Source organism: Taeniopygia guttata, chromosome 1, assembly GCF_048771995.1.
Source record: "Taeniopygia guttata chromosome 1, bTaeGut7.mat, whole genome shotgun sequence".
NCBI lineage: Eukaryota > Metazoa > Chordata > Aves > Passeriformes > Estrildidae > Taeniopygia > Taeniopygia guttata.
This window is the reverse complement of record NC_133024.1, coordinates 28,720,059-28,738,592: the sequence shown is the minus strand read 5'-3', so window position 1 is coordinate 28,738,592 and position 18,534 is coordinate 28,720,059. Positions and strand designations below refer to the sequence as shown.

At 41.9% G+C, this 18,534-nt stretch overlaps 1 protein-coding gene across 20 annotated transcripts in view; it reads right to left on the bottom strand.

The window, feature by feature from the left end:
* The window catches only part of LOC100230753 (rap1 GTPase-activating protein 1), a 48,996-nt gene extending 33,251 nt beyond the window's left edge, over positions 1-15,745 (bottom strand). For 4 of the 20 annotated variants that reach the window (XM_002195401.7, XM_072926013.1, XM_072926025.1 and 1 more), the window contains exons 1-6: positions 15,404-15,538; positions 7,338-7,431; positions 6,852-6,887; positions 1,673-1,720; positions 518-556; positions 209-400 (exon numbers count right to left, since the gene is read on the bottom strand). In XM_002195401.7, coding sequence (XP_002195437.5) covers positions 209-400; positions 518-556; positions 1,673-1,720; positions 6,852-6,869 — 297 coding nt within the window. In that variant the 5' untranslated portion in view covers positions 6,870-6,887; positions 7,338-7,431; positions 15,404-15,538. The other 16 variants (XM_030267646.4, XM_032747206.3, XM_032747209.3 and 13 more) reach the window with 9 other exon arrangements.
* Positions 15,746-18,534: the final 2,789 nt, after the last annotated feature.

Sequence of the window (18,534 nt, the reverse complement as noted above, 5' to 3'; positions counted from 1 at the left end):
GATGATGCACATTTCACAAGGGAACACAACCAATTGAAAAGACTACAGACCATATCTTAGTATGTACCTCATTTACATCAGTTCAAGGCATCATAAGGAACTGAAATGCAGCAGCGGTGCAGACATTTTTAAGCCCACCAGACAAAGCCTGAGAGACATTTCAGCCTTGTGCTGGGTGGGCAAAGAAGGCTGTGAAGGTCACCCTTACCTTTCCCAGAAAATGTTTGCGGTACAGCTTGGCTGTAGGGTCACTTTCCAGTTTCACTTTACCACTCCAGGAAAACGGGACATCAGACAGAGTTGGACTCAAGCTGGAGAGGTTGTGGCTGGTCCCTTCAATCCAGTAGCCCCCAAACTGGGGTAGGATAATGAGAGGATATGGCCACCCTTTCTGTAATACCTATTCAGCAGGACAGAAAGCATTAAAGCTGACAGGTCTGTAAGCTGGAATGCTAATAAGCTGAAAAACCAATGAAGTCCAAGGACATACAGAGAGGAGAGAGCAGTACTAACTCACCTCATGGATGCTGGGATAAGGAATATACTCCTCTTCTGTCTGAAATCAGAAGAGGCCATTAGCAAAAATGTGACATCTTTTAAAGGATTATGCTCTCATGACTGTGCAAGCTGCATCCTCAGCTTCTGTTCTTCCCTAGGTCATCCTTAGAGTTTTACTTCAGGACTTAAGGTTAGACTCCACTTCCAAGGTCTCAGCATTAAAAAAAAAGAACTCTGAGAACAATAAACTTCAGAGTCAGATTCTACCCACTCTCCTCCAAATTACAGGGAATGTAGGCATGCAAAATGAGGAAGTAGCCAAACTATAGGCAAACTTGATGTGTTTAGGAGAGGCAGCCTCTCTCTTTTCCTTCTGCAGAGTGTTAGACAGCTGCTGTCCTGCTGACAGGGATGACAGTAGGAATGGGAGAAAAAGTGCTGTTATTTACAGTGAGATTGAGGCTGTGTCATCTCCATGGCTGCTCTGTGGTATGCATCGAGCAATGCCGAGGTGTGACTCAGAGAACAGAAGCAATATCTGAGCCAGTTTATGCCAGCTGGATGCCTCCTCCATCACCACAAAGAGCACTGACTATCTCTGTCAGAATAAAGCTGTGTCAGTTCTTGATGTGGCTTTTTTATAGGTCATCCCAAGATAAAAGTCAAGGTCAGGTTTGATTTTAAGGTTAGTAGGCCTGAGCTGAGACTGAAGAAGTGGAGTTTAATCCTCAACTTGAGGATTTAAAGATAGGAATCTTTTCTTACTGGCTTAATATTGGCAAAACAGAGCAACTTTCTAGTAGCATCTCCATGAGTCATCAAGCAGACTACTAAAATAAATACTACGTGGTTTCATAAATATTATTACAGCTCTTAAATTGAATAAATTTAAGAAATTACTTAGTCAAAACTAACACTTTTAATAACAATAAACTCTTACTGGAGCCACTTAAATTAGAGAAAGGGAAAAGTTAATTCTATTTCAGCTACATAGTTTTACCCCCTTCTGCAGCAACTAGGAAAAAAAAAAAAAGAAAAGAAAAAAGGCAAGCTCGTAAGTGTTTTTGGGATGTTTGCAGACTCCCTGTTCATTCCAGTATGAAAGTACACTGCAAGGCAGGTCAGTAATTATCTGCCATTCTCAGCAATTTAGGAGGCAACAACTTGGCCTCACCTTGAGAGGAGCTGGAAGGGAACATCTCTGTTCATCCAGACGACTCCCCTGGAAACATAAAGTCACAGACAGTGAATCCTGTATTTCAGCATGTCTGTTTCACTTACCCTCTGTGTTCTTCTCCATAGCCTCAATATGCATATTTTGTCCCTCTATAAAATCTTCCACTTTAAGAAACTTTTGAAGATTCAAATAAAAGGAAAAGTACAGCTAGAACATGGCCAGTTCCCTAATCTGGCATGAAAACTGAAAAGCTACTCTCGAGTTTATACCTCTTAAAAAGCAGACAACTGGCAGATATTAAAAACAACCTCCCAAACTGATTCTCTTACTTGATTCACTAATCTCTTCTAGCTACCTTCCTTCCTATCCTAAGCAATAAAAAGAAAAAATGAAATGACTATGAGGTGGGTTGAAATAACAGGGCAAAAGGCGACTGGCTGCCTAGTTTCCTCTTCAATCAGAAGCTGGCATTAGGACTTGAATCTCCTCCTTAAGGTTATTCCATCCTCTGACTCCTCACCACGGCAAAGTAGCTCACTTCCACCCCACCTCTGCAGCAGAAGCACAAGAGAATAGGACAATTTTAGTGAGGAGAGCCCCAACAGACTGAGCAGAGGCCCAGACCAGCAGCTATGTGGGTCAACAGGCCATACTCCAAGTGGGCATTTCAGACAGAAGAGTAAGAAGCAGAATTTTCATCATCAGATAGAAGGTGAGCACCAGGATTTAAAACATTCTCTTACATGAGTATTCAACTACTGTCACCTAAATCTTGTAACTCTCATGCTGGAAGATGGTGCTGAGACTACATTTTTATATGCCATCAGTGACTGGCATGCTAATCAGGGATTCTGGACAGGATAAGCAGCTCTTGACTTTGTTGTGAAAATAAGCAGGATTGGATTTGTAACAGCCTTGCCTATGCACATATTCTACAGTGAACTAGTTTGTCAACTAGATTCTGGTAGAAATAGGTAAATCTCAAAGGAGCTCTACAATGGAGACTTAGGAGGCTCAGGAACAAGAGCTTTGGACAATACTCCAGTTGTACAGGGTACAAAAACTGCTAGCATACTACCATTAACACTGAGCAACAGCATCCTTACTACTGAGGATTAAAAATAATTAGAATGCTCTTTGCAGGAGCAACAAAAGGAAAAAAAGGAAAGAAAAAACCCCAAAACATCTACTTCACATAAAAACAAGATTTTAGGAAAATGAAAAAGTTTATTAAAAGAACCTAAGAAGGAGCCATAAAAAAACCTTAACCTTCATGAAATCATGAGGAGCCAGACCTTGAGTGCATAACAAATGCTTAACACCTTTAAAATACATCATAAGTAAAACATTATGGCCACACTCCAGGTTAAGGGAGACTACTAGCAGATGCATGAGGTCATTTTTCAGAAGTCTGAAGTTAAATTCAATCACAAAAAGTAGCAGTAACAACTAATTTTAATTGGTTAAATACCAAAACACAGTAAAGCGAGCAAGGAACAATTAGCAGATAACAAAAAAACAAATTACTTTCCTTAGCTCTACTAGAAAAAAGAAGCTTCACATGTTATCTACAGGGTGATACAAGATCAAACTACAAAAGCTGAGCTTCAAGACAGTTACACACCCTACCCAAAGAAATTGTTTTCCTTGTGTATTTTCAGCAATGGAGACTAAACAAATATCAGCCTGAAAACATTCTTCATAGGAAAACTTCATAAGTTTTGAATTGTGATGTCAGTTCACAGCATCAACAAAATGAGTAACCAATTACCAGGATGTGGTGAGTTGTGAAATTAAGATGGAACGGAGGTTGACAAGTGATCTTCATCTTTTGCAGAAGTAGTTAGTAACCATTTTGCATTTAGGGAAGTTGTAAAGCTGAAAAAGTTGAGTTTGTGGAATGTAAGCACTAAAAAGTGTTTTGTTGATATGGTCTCCAGTTTCAGTCATTAACCTACTGAGTTGGGACTCACAAGGAAGACCAAGTTGTGAAATCCGGGGATTTGGAAAAGAGACAGAAAGTCCTGTCACTACCAGAAAGTCCTGTGTACTGTCAAAACAGGACTGATGCAGGATGGACACATAGGTACAAAGCAGCCACAGACTTCTGCATCAAACTGTGGGAAGTACTAGGACAGAAATGGAGATTGGGAAACTGCAATCTTCTAATATTTCTCTCTCCTTCCTTGGCATTTTTGGCAGATCTGATAACTGCAAGAATTTTCCAGTTTCAAAGGAGGTCCTGGTAGAAGACCAGTATCTCAGCAAGCCTGAGGGAAAACTTTCTGGGCTGCTGTAAAGGAGCTCCGTGTCAGAGCCCCTACAGAGAGCAAAGGAATGTACCAGCACATTCCATGACTCTGCACTGTTAAGGAAACTCCTGGTAGCCTGGAAGCAGAAGACAAGTTTAAATCTACCAACCTCTCCTCTAGAGTGAAGCTTAAGGTCAGAATAATGCAACCCTGGGCTGTACAGTCTAAAGCTTTATTTTAAAGGGTAACCAGCGTTAAGCTGTTGAAGTGTCAAAGCATGGGCAGAACAACTGCTTGATGATCACTGTCATTCCTCAAAAGGGAGAGGAATAAACTGCAGCAGTCTCAGCCACCCCTTGAGACATCCTTCTGGTTTGATCTGGTTTGGCTTGCAGCACTGCCAGTTCCCCCAGATAGCTTACTGGAAGCTGGAAATCTCATATCAGACTGGGAATCTCATATTCCCAAGGTCTTGAACAGGGGAAACACCTGGCCTGAGCAGGATGAAAGAATGAATGACAGAGAAAAAGGTGACCAGACCCAGAGTCAGGGTCCAACATGGCATAACAATGCTATGATAATACACATATTCTATGGGGAAAGAGCAGTGCCTTGAGGGGACTAGTTCAAAACAGACAACTTGGATACCAAACAGGACACAGGGAAAAAAACCATGAAAGTACTTGTGAGAAAATAAAACTGAATATGCAGAAATTGTAAGAATGCAGAACAGAGGGAGTGAACACAAGCAGTGAAGTGAAGAGGGACTGGCTATTGAAACATATGAAGACCTGAAATATCTGAGCTTATTGGATGAAACAAAATTTCTTTGTTTTTTAAAATTGCCTGCACTGCAAAGCAATCTAGGAACAACATATTATTAAGTGTCCTTAACAGAGTATATACTGTGACTTCACTAGATCTGTAAGCAGAGAAAGAAGTGGCCAGTAGCCCACTTATTTCCAAGAAATTATTAATAAAATTGAAGAGAAAAACAAAAAGAAAATGAGAAAGAAAAAAAATAAGGTAAACTTCTTTCCCAAATCTTGGGATTTGTTTCAATGTAAAGAGGGAGTACAACTTTACCTGTTAATTTATCACACAGAATGTGAAATGGCTATCCTAATTTTCAGTCCAACAATTGTATTCCAATCCAATTGTTAAAGTACTCAATAATCAATTTTATCCTGAGGCTTTTTTGTTGTTATTTCACAGAAGTAATGTTCAAGTCTCCTGCTTTAGTTTTCACTCACTTTGATTGCTAACAAAAATCTCAGATTTCATTTTCAAGAATGACTCAACAAATCTAAAGGATAGTCACAGTCAAATGGAAGGAAAGGGAAAGCAAAAACAAACAAGAGAATAAAAAAATAGTAAAAATCTAAACAAATATAAAAAGTATTAGAGAAATTTTTTTTTTTTTCTCTTGGAAAACACTTAACTTTCAAAAAAAATCTGTTAAACAGCGGTTATTGATTCTCCTAGTTCATGTTAGGTGACAAAACAAGCTTAAATAGAAATAAAAAATGCTATAAAGTCTTGATAATGAGCAGCTAAGAAAACACCATAGATGCAAAATTAGGCAGTCTGCATGCCTTGGAAATTCCCATCAGCTCCCTGATATCTCTCTAACTAAAGAGGTGCAAATCCAGTCAAACTTTCCATATGGTAAACTGTGAGCTGAGAAACACTGACAGTCTTAAGCACCAGTCTTCCACTGAAGGACACCTGGTAATGACTCTTCCTTATCTATTTTCAAAAGGCCTGGGAAGGACTGTCACAACCTCTGAACATGTGCATGAACTAAAGCAGCACTGCTTGCTCAAGCTTACTTTCCTGCAGTTAAATGAGCCTGGCACGCTTACAGAGCTTGCTACTCTAAAGCACTGAGAACACATCCCAAACATAGTTTGGCTGTCAGCACAGTGGTTGCAATGTCTATGTCTGTCTGCACATGAATACATGGCAGACACACCTTCAGCCCCTCTCTCCAACACTCCTCTCCAGTATGCCAAAAAGTACTTCAGCCTCACAATGCTAAACTCAGCATTTTCCTGCTACCTTCCACCTCCTCACCTTTGTAGTCTCACTAAATTCTGTCAGTTTCCCCATATTCATAATTTGATCACCCAAATTCCACAAAATAAGTTAAATGGTTTTGATAAGTTTAATTCCAGCACATAATAAAAGGCAGAAGTTACGTGCCTTGCTATGTGTTATGTTATGCCAAGGTTAACTACATCACTTTAAAGAAGATGCACCACTCAGAGAAAATACTGGTAACCTGCAAGGATGCTCTGATAATACACAGTCTGAAAAATCTGAAGACTTCATTGTTAGATATTTAACACATATATTACATTTTCTTTATTTGATATGGTGAAAGGGGAAAAACTTCAACTCTGCCCTGTTTAAAGTTTATAACATAATATATGCAGCTAAATGCATGTATTTCTGTGTAAGAATTAAGCCAGAGTCCTTCTTTCTTTCACAAGTTAAAGACAGGACCTACAGTAGTTATTTATTAAACTGTCTGACCTTGCTAAATGCAGTTAGGTTAACATCCAATGAATCACCTGTCATTATATCTGCTACCCAGCAGAACAGAGTTGCCTGAAGAAGATGCCAGAGACAACTTATTGCAACTTTGATTTTCTCTCAGAATCACATTTCTGCAAAGAACAGACAGAATTATAATAACCTGTGTCTATTGCTTCCATCACGCTGACTGGAAAAATGAACACAGAAAAATGCTCTTGAAATCCCATTGAAGAATAAGAGATTGAGCATAGAAGACCTAAACATTTTGTGATCCCACAATAAATGACATTATGAGGTAAGCAATAGGACAAATAGTAGCTGATTATTTGTTTGCTACAAAAAATTAAGAGATCTCAAAAATTGACAGAATTACTTCTCCTTACCTGCATTTTTTCAATCATCTCAAACAAGTCCACAGTCTGTGAAAAGGAAAAGACAACAGAGAAAAATAATTTGACATTTGCAGAAGCTAACATTATCTTCTGTGGTAACCCAGATATTGAAGGAGCCAACAGATGCTTCCATATCTTGGCAAAGAAACTACTTGTTTGCTGAAGACATGATGGAATGGTTCTTCCTTAATTGGTAGCATGCACAAAACAACTGGCCAAATTGTCTTCTTGTGTTGCAAAAGCTTGACCTGAAACCTGGTCAGTCAGGTATCAGGAATTTCTCTCTTTCAATGGCTCAGATTGACTTGAGATAGAATGGCATAAGAGCTGGTCACATTAGCAAGTTTAGGATTCTCACAGAAGGAAACAACTATAGCTGTAAGACATACATGCACACAAACTTGATTTCAGACAATTCTTCTGCATATATAACTCGAAGCATACACCAGCCCTGAGCCAAACATGGACTGCTTTTACCTTGTTGGGGACAGCAGGAGTGAGGACACATGGAAAGCCTTCAGTGGGAGAGTCTATAACATCACTAAAAACCTGCACCGCCTCCTCAGACCTCCTGCAACAGATAGAGGCAGAAGAGAAAAAAAAAAATTAACTCTGAAGAGAATTCAAGATGTCAGCGCTTGCCTGCAGTGCCTCCTTTGCCCTCTGCATACTATTCTTCTCCTCAGGCCATTTCTTGCCTATAAGGAAGCTGTCATTACCTTTGAGAATCCCTGAAGTTGTTGAACTTACCACTTGCCACTTTCAAACATTCTGGATGTAACAGCAAAAATTTTCTGGCTTCTGACTGCTCTGTCTCTGCTCACATGCAATATTTTCTTCACAACTGTCATGGAAGTGCTGAATAATTTTTCTTTGCCAAGCTCCTCTTCCATCATGGATTTGGAACAGAATTAAGACATGTCTTGTGAGAAGCTTTGAGAATCAGATCTCAAAACAGAACCGTATCAAAAAGGATGAAAGTAGTCCTGAACTTCCACTGAAATCAGCACCAAAAGGACAGCCCCAGCTGCCATAGCCTGGGTATTAATCTCAAAGACAGGAGCATAACAGAGATGGCACTAGAACAGAACCGATAACACCCTGCAGAGATACAGGCACAGTTTTGTGTTACCACTGCTGGTACAGCCAGCATGGAGATTAGGTGAGCTTTTCTCTGCACATCTGCTATGGAAAATATATTATTACTATGGTCCCTGCTGGAGCAGCAGTGTGTACAAACAGCAGCAGGACTTTATTTGATTTCATAGAAGAGAAAATAAAAAGCAACACAAACACTACACTGTAGTTTAGAAGACATATTTAGCATTGTCCACAGCACTAGAGTCTCACTGCCAGCTGCACCTCTCCACTGTTACTATCTAAACATTCCACACCCCTCACAGTTTTTACTAGCAGTCAGAACTGGGGTTAAGTCATGGTGAAGGCCACATAGGTAGGGCTGGGAACTAAGCACAAGTTTACAGGAGACAGGACTCACCCACTTTGTAATGAAATCATGAATATGATTGTTAGGTGGTCACAGAATCACAGAAGGGTTTGGGCTGGAAGTGACCTTAAAGATCATCTAGTCCCAACCCCTCAGCCAGATGTCACCTACTTCACCAAATTGCTCAGGGCCCCATCCAACCTGGCCTTGAACACTTCCAGGGGTGGACTACCCACAGCTTCTCTGGGCAACCTGTTCCAGTGCCTCGCTATCCTCTGAGTAAAGAACTTCTTCCTAACATGTAATATAAATCTCTTCTCTTGTACTTTAAAACTGTTCCCCATCATCCTGTTACTACCTGACCTGTAAAAAATCACTCTCCCTTTCTAATAAGTCCCTTCTAAGTACTAGATGTTTTTCTCTATGCTGAACAACCTCAGCTGTCTCAGCCTGTATTTGTAGGAGAGGAGACCCAGCCCTCAGAACATCTCTGTGGCCTCCTCTAGACCTACTCTATCAGGTTCACATCTCTCTTGTGCTGGGGACCCCAGGCTGGATGCAGTATTCCACATGCAGTCTCACAAGAGCAGAGAGGGAAAATCACCTCTCTCAACCTGCTGGCCACTCCTCTTGTGATGCAGCCCAGGGTATGTTTGGCTTTCTGGGCTGTACGTGGACACTGCAGGCTCATGTCCAGCTTTTCCTCTACCAGAACCCCCAAGTTCTTCTCCCCAGGGCTGCTCTCAATGAGCTCATCTCCCAGTCTGTGCCCACGTCTGGGATTGCCCCAAACCAGCTGCAGTACATTGCGCTTGGACTTGTTGAACTTCACAAGATTCTCACAGGACCACCACTTGTCAAGCTTGTCCAGGTCTCCTGGATGGTCCCTTCTTCTGTTGTGTCAACCACACCCCTCATCTCTATGTCATCTACAAACATGCTGAGGGTGCACTCAGTCCTACAAGGCAAATAATAATCCTAAAAGGCAATAAAGAATTGCTGTCCTGTAGCTATTAGATGCATGACTGCTGCTGCTTCCATGCCAAGAGAGAGTGGCCATGCAGATCCTTGCTTTGAAAGCAATGGCTATGTTCCCTCTCATATATTTCTGTAATCTTGAAACTACTCTGTCACGAGCTCCAAGAATCCTAATGCTCACCAGTTCTCTGAGAATTGACAATTCATTTTAGTGGCTCAGTGGTATAATGTAACTTGCATATAGGCTCATCTACACAAAATAGCACATCCCACAATTTTCTCCTGAAATTCAAATGAGAGAAATCTGTATAATGCATCTAGAAATTAATGCCATAACATGTCTGGGAGGGAAGACGTAGGAGTTAGTCTTGACAACCTCAAATAAATATTGAAATAGTTTGATGGCAAATGTATTTTAAATTAATATTAATACTATACTAATACATGCTTTATTTATCATCTTATTCATTTACTTGAAGAACATTTGGGATGAGCAAAATTTATGTCCAAGGCAGTACATGAAACATTTTCCCTGTCTCAAAAATCTGAAGTTTCTGTTCAGTAAACCTTAAAAAGGCACAAGTTTAATTTGATACATTCTCATTTTCAGAAAGAAGTGTAACAATAGAACCTTTTGTGCAACTGGATGTCCTGGAACCTCGAAGAATACTAGTGTTTGCTTAGGCATGCCACTGAGGTGAATGCTGAATCATTCAGAGGAGTTAAATACACACCTGCATCATGGAAATCTGGCAGCTCCTACATGGTCAATGTGGCTAATCCTGCCCCTGTTCTCTCACCATAAATTCATCTCAACACTCTGGAGTGACTGGAAAACTTTGGGCAGAAACCATTCTTTACCACTGAATTCTAGCACAGTTCTATCACCCAAATGAGTCCAGTAGATGCCAAAATCACCAGTCTTACTGTAGATTCAGAGATGTTCACAATTCTGTAATTATCCTAAATTAGGAATACTCCATGGGCCTTTGGAAACCCAAGAGAATGCATTGGATTTTACATTATCTTTTATAAAATATCACAAAAATTTGGGGCTATTATAATTATCTCTTTAAAGTCCACATTCAATTTCTGGAACTTTGAACTTCTGGAATGAAAAGCACTAGACTGTATTATAAAAAGGGAACATACTTCTTTTTAAATTGGAACTTCAAACTCTTTGACCACAGAAAAGAAGAACATCATCCTTCTGAAAAAGCAAAGCAATTCTGAAGATTGGGAAAGGAATATTTATGTGCAAATGTACACTTGCCGAAGCTTTATTCCTAGGAAATGACAATAAGGGGAAGCATAAGGCCTAGAAAATGCTGAAGGCTAACCCAGGATTTCGCTAGTGACTGTAACCAGTGCATTAATTTCAAACAATCAAACTAAATGTAGGTAGTGCTGATCCACTGATAAATTCCACTGTGAAATCTGAAATGGAACAAGAACCTTTGAAGCTCTCTAAGCCACTACAGCTCTGCTCATGCCTTGGATTCCTGTCTTGCAGCATCCTCTGCTATTTCAGTCATAGGATCTCTCTACCCAGTTTTCAAGATCATTGCTATCAGCTGTAGCTGAGCCAGTTCAATAACCAAGTCAATGCAAGTATTTGCTCTAAGAAAAACACAAATTGGACAGAATTTCATACACCCTTTCATAAGTATTCCAGAGCAAATGGGGATTTGATGCACTCTAAAAGGTAAGTGCCCCAAATCCTCAGATAACTGTTTTCCTGAAAGTTCACAGGGAAGCAGGTGTATAGCTGTTGTAAATACTTATGCTAATCTGGAAGCCTTCCACTAGGAGAAACACCACAGCATGATTTGCAGCTATCTATGGAACAACAGTCAGTATAACAACTGGTGTCCCAACCTGATAAGAGTTTCTTGCAGGGAGACACCAATATGTTTTTTAAATCCCTCACTAGAAGGGACAGGCAATTTGGAAGAACTAAAGGTAATGTGAGAGAAGAACAGGCCTGAAATGCTCATAAGGAAAACTGGGCAGCCACTTCTCTTGAACAACAGCTTCTGCTGTTTCACTCCCTTGTTTCTGCCTTGGAGGGAGGCATTTGCTTTACCACATACAACTGTTAGCTATTCGGTGGAGACAGCTGAAAACATGACATGAATGGCCCTACTCTCAGAACACCTGTACATCTTTGAAATTTGCTTACACATGGATTCCTAGAGCTCAAGAGAAGGAATTACTGAAGCTAGAAAAAGGAAGCTATCACTACAGATGAGAGGTAGTTTGTTCTCAGCTGGTCACAAACTTTCTGCCCAGAGACTCTGACTTCCAGTAAGGAGCGTCTCTCCCACCCGCGCTCCCCTCTGGCTGCTGGGCAGCTCCCGTGGAGGCCACGGCTCCCACTCGTGGGCAGCCCGTGCTCAGGACTTCGTGCACCCACAAAGCGGCGGGCAGGGCACCGGGAGGGCCCGGAGAACCCCGCCAGCTCTCCTTGCGGGGCAGGAGAAAGGAGAACCCCAGGGGGAAATTAATCTTGCCATCCAACCCGCACTCCCACCTCCTGAGAAGTCCCAATAGGAGAGGTCCCACCCTCCGAGGACGGCAGGAGAAAGCCTGCCGAGCCTCCCTCTTTCCTTCCAGGGACAGGGGCACCCGCGGCCGCCCCACGGCCCGCCTCCCGCGGCCGGAGCGGGGCCGGGACGGACCGAGCGAGGGAGGGAGCGAGGGCCGGGCCCACAGCCAGAGCCGGACCCGCCGGGCTGGGCACGGCCGTCGCCCTTCCCCTCCCCGGTTCTCCGCCCTTCCAGCCAACCCGCGAGGGCTCTTCCTGCTGCTCCAGCGCTGCGAGCCTAACGCCGGCAGCCGCTGCCCTGCCCGGGAAAGGCAGGGCCCCAAGCCCCGCTGCCGCCGGCACCGGCCCCGCTGCCGGTACCGGTACCTACCCTGCGCTGGCTCCGGCAGGGACGCCGTGCTCCCGGGAAAACATGCTGGACTGCTCCGCCGCGTCAGCTCCCGGCTTCCCTCCTCGGGAGCTCGCTCTGCCCCGGCCTCGCCATGAAGAAGGGCACGGCTCCCTGCCGGCCCCCTGCGAAGCCGCGGCTCCCGCCCCCACCCCTCCTCTTCCTCTCGGGCCGGGATTCACTGCATGGAAAGGGAAGGGACCCGCACGGCCGGGCCCGGGCCCGGCGGGCAGCGGCCCCGGAGAGCACGGAGGGGAGGAGGAGGAGGAGGAGGAGGAGGGATGGAGGACGAGGAGACAAGGGGGGATGGGGTGATGGGGTGATGGCTTCTGTCCCTCCTCCGCTGTGGCTGTTCCCCCTGGAGCCCCCCGGTGTGGGAGCCCGTGGATGGAGCACAGCGTGCGGGAGCAGCTGCTGGACAGCCGAGCCGGGGACGCTGCTCTCCAAGTTGTCCGGGAAGGTAACACAAGCACAGCGTTAGACAGGGACAACAGAGGGGTTTCACTTATTCAACTCTGCTGTAGAACAAGATCACGTCTTCAGGCTCTCAGTAGCCAGTGAGGAAAGTGAGCATCAAAGCAGTTCTCCACAAATCCCATTCTTTTAAAGGGAAGGCTAGGAAGATACTAAATTCACTAAATCCAAATCAGTGTCATTTGGACCTGACATACATCAAGTACAGCAGAGCTTTGTCTCTGCACCCCTTATGAAATAGCTCATTGATGCAATGTGTAAACTAGGGAAGCTCAATTTTTCAGGGGTCGCTAATGCCTTAACCGCATGTATTTCCATTGACTCATCAACAGATTCACTCATCAACAGATTGTCATTCCTGATAAAAAAAAAATGAGCATGAGAACATGGTCTGCTATAGAAAGAATATAAATATACCTGTGTTTAAATGAGAACACAGAGTTCTTCTGGACACATATTTTTTTCCTGTGCTTCTCAGTTTCATTCCACAGGATGATGTCATGTATTCTCTTTACATCAAGACCTATAAAAACAGCAGCTACAACCTTACGCCAAATGTCAACCTCACAATGGGTTTTTTCTGACTAATGAAGGAGACATAAGGAAACGCAGAACAAGAGACAGAATTTGCCAGAGAGCTAGGAAAAAATGTAAAGGAAGAGCACAAACAGTATGCAGACAGACCAGACAGAAAATATGAGCTGGCAGATAGAGATGGGGGGAAAAAGAAAAATGCAGAGAGCAAGGAGTAATTTCAAAGTTTTGGGGATGAATGCACTATTTTCATCCTAATGCTTCCTATAGATTCTACTCAAAAGACCTGGATAGAAATTATTACGGGGTCTTCAAGGATCTGTGGGTGGGCAAAGAGACTGTAAGGAGTAAGGAATCAAGATAGGTGATGACTTTGAATGGACAACTAAAGGGTCCACTTGCCGTTTTTAGTAACTTGCATGGAGCCAAGATGACTCAATTTCCTTTTGTCTACCTCTTGTAATTCCCCAGGAGATCTGATGCTGGAGCATGGGCCAATTCATACATCCTTGCTCCTACTCAAAAGCTTCCTAAATGGACCCAGGGCACTGAACAGAGCAGCTGCTCTCTGCACAAGCAGGTCTTACTCATTCACCTGAATCTCTGAGTAGAGATGTGACTGGACCAAGGCAAAAAGCCAAGATTGCCATTTCTGCTGCATCTAGGAAGGAGGAAGAGACATTATTTTTTGCTGTTAGAGAAGCTGCCAGCAGTAACTATTGCCCTCCCCCATCTCAGGGTCATTATCAGCAGCACTATCAAGCCTGGTCATGGTGAAAGCAAAGCATACAGAGAGGCTCAGGTCTTTCTGCCATTCTTGTTCTTCGGCAGCTTGCCACTACAGACAAGAGCCAACTTTGTTCACATACAAAACCACACTGAGCTCAGCTTTCATTTAGCTGCCTCACAGCTTTACCTAACCTTCAGTGCAATTCCAGTTGTGTACAAAGCCCTCAACATGCATAAGCAAAACAGTAAACAATTATTAAATACCCTAATTACTGTTCTAATTAACTTCCTTTAGCAATAGCAATATGAATAAATCACATGTAAGCAAATCACAGGACCACTTTCTCTTCCTCAACTTACAATCAAGGTAACAATTATTACTATTTACCCTGCTGATGCAAAAATATTACCTATTATAAGCCTTCTGTTGTAGTAAGTAGATTCAGCTCCTATTAATACTTGTGTTCTTATATGACTAATCCAGTGTACTTACAGTCTCAGATTTTAATCCCTATATCTGTCCATACTTGCATGGATCATTATGCATTTTATAGTTATGGCGTGGTTTAGGGATTGGCATATAAGTTTTTTGTTCTTTCAGGTATCCTTGTAGGCATATTAATATATGTATTACAGTAATTGGTATCCATAGCTTTTGCTATGTATTTTCCCAGTTTTTGTTAGCAGATTTTTTCAACGTGTTTCATTTCATTAGCATTTTATCTTGCTCACATAGGAGAAGCCTGTATTAGCTGTAACACAGAAACTGGTCCCTGCAATTCTCTTAATTGAGTCATTGTAAGAACATCAGCAGCTCACGGAAGCTGCGCAGTACCACATAAACACAGCAGTATATCCTTCAAGGGTAAACTCTTCAGGGCAAAACCTGTATTTTTTAAAGTTTTACTTCAATATTACATAAACTCAAAGCTGCATCCACAGACAGAAACACACATGTTCTCACATCAGCTGTTTCCACAGATCTATGCACAGAGCTTCTAAATATAGCACCGGGTGTGCACAGACAGCACCTCCCGCAGCGCACTTGGACTCCTCATTTTATGTCCATGACTGACATAATCAGGGTGGGATTCCTTTGAGTCTGGGCAGACCCTCTCTCATACCCCTCCATCCCTTTAGTTTGTTTCATTTCCTACACAGACATCCACTGTCCCCACCTCCACTCTCCCTTTCTCTCTCTGTAACTGCCTCTCTACACAATGCAGAATAGCACAATGTCTTTTAAAAAGCATACACACTTTCCCTGATGAGGCTGAAACTGCCCCAAACTCTATGCATTACACAACGCCACACAAGCAGCAGAGAAGATCTGGATCAACCCTCCCCCACCTATCTTTGCTCCCATTCCTCCTAGATGCAAAATATTTTTAATTGGCATTGCAAGCAAGATGAGAATAAAAGCAGCTAAGCTGTTCATCCCCTACCTGAGCAAGGATCTCTCATCCCCAGCTGGTGAGCAGATGGAGACAGGGAACCCAGCTGCTCTCCTTTCCTTGCACTATCAATTATTCACGTAGGTTGCAGTGTCCTCCCTCTCCCTCCCTCCCTTTCTCTTCCGCTGCCCCCACCTGCAGCTGAATGGAGATCGAGCAGGTCGGTGCTGTCACACTTGAAACGAGACATCATTGTCGATTGAACAGCCAGCCTGGGGAGCAGATGTGCTCTTAGCAGAGAAGATTTGCCCTGGCAGAAGGGGACAGACTGGCAGCTCCAGAGGTGGAAGGCAGGCAGCTCTGTACATCCACATCCTGCTCCCTGCGCTTCTAATCTCAGACATGCAGGGATGACCTTTAAAAATGAAAGAGGGTTTTCTGGTTTTGTTTTTATTTTGGTGGGATTTTTTTACCACAGAAAAGCACATTTTTCTAGTCTTCTCAAGTATAATGACAGTTATTTGGTGACAGCAAACTTGGTCATATCAATTCACATGTATAGATCAGAGTAGGAAGGGAAAGTAGAAGAATAGAAAAATCTGAAACATGATTATGTAGTACTGATTTAGACCCATAGCAAAGGCACTGGGAGAGGATAATATAAGGGGACAGGATGACATAGTACTTTCTGGAAATGCTTTTGGTAATCATGAGTCATGAGACTGACCTGTGGGTTGGAATAATTCTTTAGTCTCAATTTTTGTAGATAATTAAAGGATTCTTATGTGGAACCAGTCTTAGGCAAAGGTAAAATGAGTTCTGGCAGACCTAGGTCAAGGCATTTAAAGCATTTTGCCTTTGTAGAGGACTACTGCCTACAACTCTGTGAGTGTTCTAGATCTGCCTCACAGCAAAATTATGTTGAAATCCCAGGACAAATTAACTGCTCCATTTTGCACTGGAGCAACTCACCCTGAATCATCCCAGTCCCATCAGTTTGCTGGGGACCCCTCCTGCTGTGTCATCTCAAGTATCACAGTAATTTGTTCTGTTAATTTGTCCCATGACCATAGATGTGCCAGAGTCACCGCAGAAACAAATTAAAAAAACAACAATCTAGAGTGCTCAAACAGTAGGTCATCATGGCTTTTCTTCCCTATTTAACTTTTCCCATCTTTTGAAAAAAAAGTCTGCAGGAATTTTACCAGAAGTAATGAAGAGTTTCCTGAAGTTACATTAAAAATAAAGTGCCTAATAGAAAATGTTGGTATTGCAACTACAGTTACGAGTAAAAGTCCTGAAAACCAGCAACTCTTTTTAAGAGGCTACTGTGATTACTTTTAATTATTCTATTTTTTTCAAAACTTTACAGATCAAGCTTTGTCAAGCATTTCTCCACAATTCTGCAGGCTAGAAATGTTTTAATTTAAATTATGAAAATGTCATCACCTTTATGTTTTCATGTGAGCATTGGAACCACCAAGTTCTATGGATGGAATAACAACAAATTTCCCAAAGATTTGTTTTGTGCACTTGTTCCAGGTCCAAGAACTCTAATTGAGCCTGCTGCAGCACTTACAAGACCCTTCTCTTGTGCTGGATCTTTGATGAAGTTCACTTTGAAACCTTTCCCTCCTTTGGATCTTTTTTCCTGGTTGACCATTTTAATTAAATTTAAAGGAGCCTTTTCTCTGAGATAACAGAAAAATGGCTGATTGAGATAATTATCAAAGTGATAAATATCAAATTATCAGAACATAATTTAAAGAAAATTATCAAATCAACAAATTATCTTTGAGACCTTGAAAGCTATTTCGGAGGTTACAAAGGAATAATGGTATACAGGCACAGACTGTTAAAAGTAAGTTTTATTTCCAGAAAAGTAGACTAAGAACAAGATGTGGTAAAACTCAATAAAAGTAAGAAAATCAGCTTTGCAAATATTAGAAAAGCAGTCATTTTTGGCTTTTCAGTTAGCAGCAAATATTAATACCTGTTGCATCTATGCATCTACCTACAATAACTATGCATCTACCTACAGATATAGAAGCATAGATTTATGCACTTTTTTCAGAATATTAGACTCTTACTGGACTAATTGTATTACTATTTTGGTATCTCACAGTTTAGTGTTATTCGTATTAGATACTAATATACAATTTCTATGCTGCATACAATTTAGTATTACATACTAAAAATTAGTATTATTCATAACCTGATCAATACAATTATAACATCCTGCCCTTTATACAAGTTTTTAAATCACCCTTAGATTAAAAACTGACTGGGTTTTCTCATATATCAGTAAAGACTGTAGAAGAAATTGTTTCCTTTTAGATACCAACACTTCCCACTTCCTTGCCACCTTTATTTGCATATCTCACAATGTTTTACTTATATTGGTTCCTGTTATTACCACTGCTGAACATAAGGAAGAACTGGCACAGAGATACTAACCCTCACTAACACCCAGGGCCACAGAAAGGAAACAGAGCTCTGAGTCCATCAGTACAGTTGTACAAAGAGCTTGAGATGCCTCCATACCATGGGAAAGCCCCACTCTGATCAGCCAGTGGGTCCAGGTGATGTCCTGAATGCCACTGCTGGTGTAATGAAGGGGACAGGAACAAGTGGCCAATGGAAAAGGGATATGGCAGGACTCCTTTGCAAGAAACTGAATTTTAAACTGGTCCATGACATCAGTGCAGCATCGATCTCTCAGCAGGGCCCTTAGATAACAACTCAGTTTACTTTCAAGCTTTAAGCAAAATTGCCTGCTAGTAAAACTTAATTATATGAGAAATATTTATCAATTTATCTGTCAGTACTGTATGAATTGGGGAAATGGGGGAATTTTGATAGAGCAACTTTGGGTATTTGTCAACAGGGAAAATTCATTAGAAGGGAAATGATGAGATTGCTTGCTAATTACTGAGGTGACTGGAACGGTCATGATTCAGAAAAGATGAAGCAGCTCCTCTGCAGAAGTAGCATCTAGGTTGATCACAATAGGCATAGCAAAAGGACAAGTGACAACATTCAGGTTGCGCCAAGGAATATTTCAGCTATATTCAAGGAAAAATTTGTTCTTTCTATAAGGGTGATTCAGTACTAAGAAGTGCCAAGAGAGACTGAGTAATATCATTCTTGGAGATCTTCAGAAGATATATATACAAGGCCCT